The 9,096-nt window shown below is 38.9% G+C and overlaps 1 protein-coding gene across 4 annotated transcripts in view; it reads left to right on the forward strand.

Annotated features, from left to right (window-relative positions):
- The window catches only part of ptprub (protein tyrosine phosphatase receptor type Ub), a 228,644-nt gene that overhangs the window by 214,876 nt on the left and 4,672 nt on the right, over positions 1-9,096 (forward strand). For all 4 annotated transcript variants that reach the window (XM_008432338.2, XM_008432339.2, XM_008432340.2 and 1 more), the window contains 2 exons: positions 2,433-2,558; positions 5,447-5,604. In XM_008432338.2, the coding sequence (XP_008430560.1) occupies positions 2,433-2,558; positions 5,447-5,604 (284 nt within the window). The remainder of the gene's footprint in view (positions 1-2,432; positions 2,559-5,446; positions 5,605-9,096) is intronic.

Here is a 9,096-nt window from a genome sequence, read left to right on the forward strand (position 1 = left end):
TATATACTTGTAAATTCTGCTTAAGGCATAAAAATATAAAATGTAATGACATTTCTTAGGCTTTCTTTAAGGTTATTTTATTCTGCTTTTGAATAAGTTGAGCCGTCTCCTTGTTTGTAAAAGAAAAAAAAACAAAAAAAAAACAGGGATCATTACTGTAATCAAGCACAGATTCAATGAAATGAAAGCAAGTAATTTAACCTTGATTATGATGAAAGAAAAAGAAATATTTTATTCTTTATATTTCTCAGTTGGTGGCAGGGGGGTAGCATGTTCATGATAGTTATGTAGGAGCTAAGATCAAAGTTCTGAACTGATGTAATCTTAGGATTTATAAAAGTGAGGACGGGATACGCGACGACACAAAAAACCAGTTGGACTTTATGTGCTCTGCCATGTTTCTTTTTCATGCTGTCATGAATAATAAGATACTGACAAACACACACAGCACCTAATGATCAATAAACTGTTGTGCAGAGACAAAAATGGGGGTGTCTGAACCTGTTTATGTGGCAGGTACTGAATAAGAAATGAATAAGCAATGTTACACAGTTTAGTATGGGGGGAGCGTGAGGAGTTGCTTTGACTGAATAACATTGAACATAGTATGATTATTTATGAGATGTACCTCAGAGAAGACAAATATTTTTAACCTAGACAATGCTTTCTGCAACTGATCAAAAAGAAATGAAGGAGAATAATTTAGCATATTTTCTTCAGCGTTGTGCTGGAAGCAGACGCAGCGGCCAACGGTGTCATGTAACAGCATGGCTCAGCAATTTATTAAGAATAAGGACAGTACCTGTTTTCTATTTACTCGTATATTGGAGACGTGTAAAAATGTGCAAATAATTATTCAGGGATTCTTTGATGACAAATGAAGAAAATTGCATCTTCCAGTGATGATTTTGTTTATGAGTGTTGAAGAATTGAATTTGGAGATTCATTAAATTTCCGGTCATAGCCTTTTGTTTAATCACAATTAAAAATAATTCAAAGTTTGTCCGTTTGCTGTCCAGGCAGTCTTAAGTTTCTGTCTGGATAGAAACTCAAAACTCATGTTTATTTCTCCCCCTCAATTAGTAGATTTCCTGTGGTGCTGCAGGATTTCACTGACAATTATCTAATATGTGAACGCTGTTATTGTGGAGAAGACATAACGTTAACCATTTTCAATGTCAGTGAGCTCTTTAAAGTGAAATCTGAGGAAGGACAGAGATGTAAGAAGCTACTTATATAACATATCAATACAAGCCTGTGGTTTGTCTAAACAGCAAGACTTTCTGCAGATGAAAGGGAGGCTGAATGGAGTAAAACAAATGTGCTCCGTTTTATACCTGTGAGTTTTCACCCTTAGCCTGTCATGAAATATTTGAGAGTTGTCAGTCTCAGAGGTAAGGTCTGCAATCTCCATGAAATGTTCATGGAGTTTTATGTTATATTAATTGGGCTTGCCCTGCTAAAACTGCTAATTAGGTGCCAATTATGTAGTCATTTTGTCTTTGTTATATTGTAATAGTAACACCCTGTTTTTAATGTGCTGTGTCACACATGGTGTAATAAAAGGTCGTTCAGAGCAAGAAAGTTAGATTAAAATGCTTTCAGTGCAGATCTGTTATGTTTCTACGTAGCTCTGGAACAAAAATTCGAAACTGACTAACATCAGGTCTAAGATATGCAAAAACCAGAGATTGAAAACAAGCCACACAATTCAGATTGTCATGTCTCTTAATCAAAGAGTTTTAGCTTGGTTGCCCTGAACTCGGAGCAGTCGATGTCTGGTGCTAATTTCCGCTTTTAAAGTTTGTGAATGCAGTCAATGCTAAATATACATATTTTTGCAATGCTTTCTCAAATCAGAAACTATCTTAGGTAAAAATAAAGTTAATAGTTTGTGTTGCATGTTCAACAGGTTTGTTAGCAACATATACTAGAAAGTCTGGTAATAGAAAAAGAAATTTGGAGGTACCCCTGTTCAACACTGCATTTAATTCTCTATCATTTGAACTTTATTTCATTTCCTTGGGTACAACAGAGGCTTTTTGGACCTTTGCCTGAAAACAGAGCTATTTGTTCATCAGAGGATGCTGCTGTGAAATCTCTTATAGAGCTTATTTGTGACTTTGGATTAGACTATATCACTTCTGGTCTCATTCTAACACCTTGCATTACCTATCAGGCTGCTTCTCTGTTCCTGTTAACACCATTACGGCAGCTGCATGCTTATTTTAGTATAAAGGCAGTAGCACTAGTTTAGTCATTACTGATATAAAATGCTTAGTATCTGTGAGGTTCTTCATTTTAACTGTGCACACAGATGCTTTGACTATTCACAAGTGTTTACTCTTTGCATATTATTTATTACAGCTGCACAGACCACAGTTGGACGTTAATGAACTAATCTCTCTCTGTGACCCTTGTCCTCTACGCAGCCATGTGTGCAGTACTGGCCCGAGCCCGGTTTGCAGCAGTACGGACCCATGGAAGTGGAGTTCCTGTCCATGTCAGCAGATGAGGATGTCATTACCCGTCTGTTTCGGGTCAAGAACGTCACAAGGGTGAGTTATTGTGACATCAAAGAGAGCTGCACAGGACATGTTGTCTCACCAAACCTTATTAGACTTGCATTAGCTGTGATCTTCACAGGGAATTTAGATGTGACGTTTTACCAACATACGTTGAAGCTGCCAGATAAACTGCACTTGAAAAATACGTAAAGGGTGAAAACTAATATCCCTGACCAAATGCTTCTTCTTCTGTATCTAAGTCATTATTAACTGTTTTTCTGGGCATAATGTATTTGAAAATTGGTATTTTTTATATCGGCCGCTAATGTTTTTAATGATTAATAATTTTCTCTGAAAGCACTTCAGACAACTAAAGAAATATTGTTCAAGACCATTTTAAAAACTTGTCATCTTGAAAATGATGAAGGATGACTAAGGAGTTTTGTACAGTACAGTACACAGTTCCTTAGGAGCTGTGTGTTCTTTTTATGATTGCAAAACTAATCATCCTTTCATCTTTTTCATATTTTCTCACAGCACAACTCCAAACTTTCATATGATTTCTTGTGATTTCTACCCTTTCTTTGTGGGTATGTGTTTACAGGCTTTGCACAACTATACCCTGAAATTTATGCCCATTCTTTGCAATATAACTGTTAAGTCTTTCACAGCATACAACAGATTTTCTTTTGGGCTTGCTCTATTTAGCTCCATCGTAAGTCTGACCTTCTTCCCATTCTGTTTAGAATAAAGTCATTCCCACAGCATGACACTACCACCACCATGCAGATTATGCTTTCCATGTCATCAACAGTGTTAGTCGATCTCCACAAAAAGCCAAAAGGTTTTTCAGGTCTCATATGGCCGTCATACTTTCTTCCACAATCCTTGCTGTAGCCCCTAACTTTTTAAGGCAGTTGGTTGCTCCAAATTTTATTTAGGGGTATCAGAGAAATGTGATCTGAATACAAATACATTCCACAATATTCAGACTTTATTTTTTTTAAATATTCAATGTAATGTGTCATGTTCATTTTACTTGACTATTACATGGTAGTTAAGTAAAAAGTTCAAATGAAACACATTGAAATTTGTGACTGTGATTGTGACAATATTTTTAAAATGACAGGATATGATACAAGGCACTATACATGTTAAATAAAAATGGTTTAATATTCAGTATTCTGGAAAAGGATCCCACTTTCCGTACAATAAACTATTATCAATAATGTTCTTTCCATGGAACAGATGCAAGAGAAGTTCATCAACATGCATACAATAAAAAGTCATTTTCTCCCCTTTTCCATTTCTATATCTTATCATTTCTTGTGTTTATTGAGCACATCAAAAGATCCAGTGTTTATCATCAGAATGGTTGAGTAGATTTTCCTTTAGTTGGTTCAGAGATCTTGTCACATGTTTTCATATGTGCGAAAATACGAAAATACAAAATAAAGGCAGTGATAGGTCTGTGCTTACAAAGTAGAGCACAGTGTTTGCTCCACTCCCCCATCCAAAAGCCATTTTAACTTCACACAATGCATTGTGTTAAGTGTGTCTATGCAGACATGTTTTATGCACAGAGCTTTGCATAAGCACATGCATGCATTCTTCTCAGGATCAATGTCGGCCTAATTATAGAGGGGATCTGTATGCAGGGTGTTCTCCCCTGGGCCATTATAAGCTCTGCGACAACTTCCTCTGTTGATTGGCACCCTTACCTCCTCAGTCGGCTGCCCTTGTCATTCCCCTCTCTACCTGTGGCACCTTTTTTTCCACTCGGTGCACATCACAGTCAGGGAGAGGGCAGCTTAACACGGCACAGGCAGAATCAAATGAGACAGAAATAACACATACCTCAACCACTTTTAGCCAATCGCTCTATGCCGTATTGGGTAGATGTCTTGTTTCAGACAAGTGGTATCCAAGAGCCGGGAGGAAAAGACAGAGGAAGTGCATCGCAAGCACAAATCTGTGTGAGGAAAAATAGTGCAAATGCAGACTGTGTAAATCCCCACCTCTGCTCAGGCTATTCCTCCATGCATCGTGAGTGTCTTTTGCAAGCCCAATTTGCATGAGTTACAGGTCTCCACTGGTCCTTAAGTGTTAGGTTAGATTCTACGGGATAGGGTTATGAATACGCAGGGACCTCTTTGTCACAGAACACGGGCCCCACTTACACCTACAGACACATATATCTGACAGTCAGGCTTAGTGAGCACAGCTGAGGGTGCCTGCAGGCAACTTGCAGAGCGTTCACAACTCTCTGATTTACACAGAATTCACTTCAAAGATTTTCCACATTTGGATTAGATTTTAGGAGAAGAAAATGGAGTATAGAAAGATGTTTACATTTCCAGACTTTATTCCCTGACTTGTTGTCTGAAGTCATTTATCTGTCCATCCTGTCTGAGCTGTCCATTCTTCTATCCATCCTTCTGTCCATCCGTTCATCCTGATTTTCTCCCTTTTTTATCTTGTTTATTCTAGTAACATAATGACAAATAAAAATCTTATGTCTTATCATTTTGTACATCCATCCTCACACATATCAATTCCTGTCAATTTTTTTTATGTTTCCATACAGTCTATATGTTTGTTGATCTGTCAATACATTCCAGCGTCCATTGTTCTTGTAATCATCCATCCAAGTTTCCATCATCTGTCAAAACATTTATCCTTTAACTGCATCACCATCCATCAGTCACTTTTTTCATTTATTCACCACTGTCCATTCCTGCTTTCCTTCCTTCCTTCCTTCCTGCCTTCCTGCATGTTTTTGTTAGGTTTTATATTTAAAGGCCTGACTACTGTAGAAAGGTATTTCATATTTCAAAACCTGGTTCAAGAAAACCTTCTGGGAGCTGTGAGAAGTGGGTAACAATAGTGGCTCGTGTGTGAAATCTGACGTGTTTTTCATCTTATCTGTGCCGCTGAAGCTCCAGGAGGGCCAGCTGGTGGTGTGTCAGTTCCAGTTCCTGCGCTGGTCAGCGTATCGCGACGTTCCTGACTCCAAGAAGGCTTTCCTGAACCTGCTGGCTCAAGTGCACAAGTGGCAGAGGGAGTGTGGAGAAGGACGCACTGTTGTGCACTGCCTGTGAGTTATCATTTCAGAACATCTATAATGCATTTAAAGTCAAAGAACAGAGAGGCAAGGAAGAAAAACATTCTGTTCCTTTCTGAAAGACTCTAACACAGCAAATGGCTGCTTGTGAAGACTGACATTTGAAACCAAAGGCGTCTACTCAGAGGGGCGCATCACAAAATAACACGGTACATCATAAGCAAATCTGTTTGATGAGAGACAGAGGCTGTGTCAAGCCTGCTCTTTCATTTGGTGCAATGAGAAGCAACACGCTTCAGCATGGCAGCATTTTATAATGTGGAAAATCTAATTTTGGTGTAATGCTCCGTGCTGTGGTACTGTATGGAGCGGTGTGCTACGTCTACAAGCCCCCGTCGCATCGAGCCCCCGAAGTGAAAACCCTACTGATGAATATGAATGGGTTGTCTAGCTCATTGCCGACCCGTCACACGTTCGTACCCGCCGCCCCGTCTCCCCCTCATCCGAAAGCACATCACTCAGTGCTGTCACACAGCGTTACACACGACAACCAGGAGGGAGATTATTCAGATCAAATCAATTATGCCTTAATACAGACTGCGATGGCTCTCACTACACTAAATCCAGCACTGCCAAAGCACTGACGACGATTGATTACCTTAATATTGCTTGTATACGCTGCAGAGTTGCCCACACCCACTGTTCGCTGCGTCTGTCCCAGGAGAGAGGAAGTGGATTGTCCTCCAGTACTTTATAGATATTGCCTTTCATTTCTGATGACCAGGACAGTATTTCACCAGACATGCCACTCTGCGCTGTTGTTTCTCAATTTATGGCTTCTTGTAGTGTTTCTCATACCGCTACTTTTATGCTTTGGAAAGAGGATGTATTTCTAGTTAATGCACGAAGCACTGTATCAAGTGCTTGTTTTTTTTTTGTCAAGTGTTATGAACACATGCAGAAAAAAAACACCCAGATCAGATTACACAGATTTAGCTTCCAGAAACAGAAACTCCATTATTGACTCCCAGAACTGAGTTGAACATTTAAAAGCCTCGTTTACTGGGGGGAGAGAAATCTATTTGTACTGTACAATAAGGTTGCACATGCGGTGCTTACAGACAAATAAAGCTAATTAAGAGACTATAAAATGCGGGTCTGCATTGCCTCACCCTGGTGGTAAGGATCTGACAAATCTGATGACAGTGCTGATTCCCTTTGAATCTTTTCACAGTGAAACCACAAAATTCAGTGTTGGCATTCCACTTGCTGGAAGAACATGGGAATGAAACGTTTTACTTTTTCCACAAATAATATTTTTATACCGAGTGTTTCCTATTTGTTTTTTGCACCACTGCTGATACCCCCCGAATGAAATCTACTGGACCAAGCTGCCTTTAGAAATAACCGATTTGTGTTATTTAATTTTTAGTATTAATGCAGATAATCTGTAAAGGCTTCAGAGGTTTGTTAGAGAAACAAACATGGGGAAGATTATATCTGGCTCAGGTGAGACCTCAGCTCAACCTTTTCGATTAAAACAATGATGAATTGGGAATGATTCATCATTGTTTGATACATCATTGCCTTGATAAATCAGTGATTCATCAAGGCAAATAGATAATAAATTATTTATTTGCCTTGTTTGTGTTTAAGGATATGCACATTAAAATTTTGTAGGATACTGGCCCATGGGGACTAAGAGTTTGAGATTCCTGGTTTAGGTCAAATATATTCATGCATTAGCATGTAGCCCATTTAGTGTCTGCAGCCTAAACCCAATCGAGTTTGTAGAAAGAGATGAAAATTGATATTCAAAGATGGTCAGCATCTAGTCTAACTGAGTTTGAACTATTTAGGGCAGAATTTCATTCTGTAAATGTATTTTTTTAAAAGACAGACCCAGAAGACTCGCAACTTTAATGTATTGGCGGATGAATACAAATGCCCTCAACATCTTTCAGGTTTTTTTTGTGTTTTTTTTTTAAACCATGCAGCGATTTCTTTCCACTCCACAATTAAATGAAACTTATTTTGTGTTGATCAAACTCATAAAATTCAAATGCAATACATTGAAGTTTGGAGTTTTAACGAGACATAATGTGAGCAAGTTCAAGGAATTTGAATAGACACCGACAATGTCACCAGTTTTACAAACTGCTGAAAGAATAAAACTTAAAATTCTAAATACTTAATGCTGCAGCATGCAGGTTAATTAGTTTTATTGATCAGATTGGATGTTTATCCTTAGAGGAAAATTTAAAGCTTAGAAAATCTCACACCAATTCATCAGAACACTGCAAATGCCACCTTGATCTGAAGGAAACCTCTGGGGAAAAATACTTCAGGGACCATCAGGACTGAGCTAAGCTGAATTTCATGACAATCCAGCTATTACTTACTGATATGATATATTGGAGACCAAAATAGACTGAACTACATCCAACTTGTCCTTTCTCCCAATTCAGAAGAGTACCAGGACAATTAGTATTTTAAGAATGTTGCGATTCTTTTACCAGAAAGATTTGAGTGAGTGGATCAGAGAAGAGAGTTTATTATTTCCTAAAGCTTTGCGTTTTCTTCCATCATGTTTTAGCTGTCCCTCACATCTCTGTAACCTCGCAGCCCTTTTTCGTTTCCCTTTGATTCACACAGGATTGATGCAGTCCTGCATGCTGTGTGTGTCTTTAAATGGTCCTGTCTGTGGCCTCAGCATTTGCCCTAAGCTGTGTGCGCTCAGGCAACAACTGTGAATCACTGCATTTAGATCCGAAACTCACAGAGTTGATTCATCCATGTCTCACGCAGACTAATTCATACTGTAGCTGTGATTACGACTGTGTCGGTGGGATGACACGGCCTGTCACTGTGATTGTGTCTGCAGCGCATGGTTGTGCTTTGGTTGTCATGATTATGATTGCAGCACACAAGTGTATAATGGGTCAAACAGGGAGCAGATGTGTACGTGCACAAAACTGGGGCATTTGAGCTTTATATTCAACCCCTGTGGGAATTTAGTAAAAGTGTTAGCCACATTGATGCTTTCTTTTGTGCTATCAGTTACACCACTGCTAAACCTATTGAAGTTAGATTCAGAAAGAATGCAGCTGAAATCAGAGCGCTTGCCATAAACCACAGGAAAAGAGAGGCTGGCCCAACGTTTTGGACCTTTGTGGGGGAAGCAGTGAGTTGTAAATGTGTTCTGGGAACTGCTAAATTGGCCTCTTTATGTGGCCCAGCAGAAATATGCGTTGAAATAAGAGAATGCAAAATGTAACACAAACTATTGCGGTGCAGAGCAAAACCGATGTCAAATTAGTATGTATCCAGTTTGCAGGTTTGACTATTTTGTTTTGTGGCAATGATTGTCCCACACAACTGGGGATTTGATGATATGAGTATCATGAGTGATGTTTTAAGAAAAACAAATATTACTAAGCTCTTCCTCCACACGCCCACCAACACATCCGTTTTTAACAGTAGTTTTGACATAACATTGAGGTCTTGTGTGTTCAGGTATATGTA

The sequence above is a fragment of the Poecilia reticulata genome, linkage group LG16 (genome assembly GCF_000633615.1).
Source record: "Poecilia reticulata strain Guanapo linkage group LG16, Guppy_female_1.0+MT, whole genome shotgun sequence".
In the NCBI taxonomy this organism is placed as follows: Eukaryota; Metazoa; Chordata; class Actinopteri; order Cyprinodontiformes; family Poeciliidae; genus Poecilia; species Poecilia reticulata.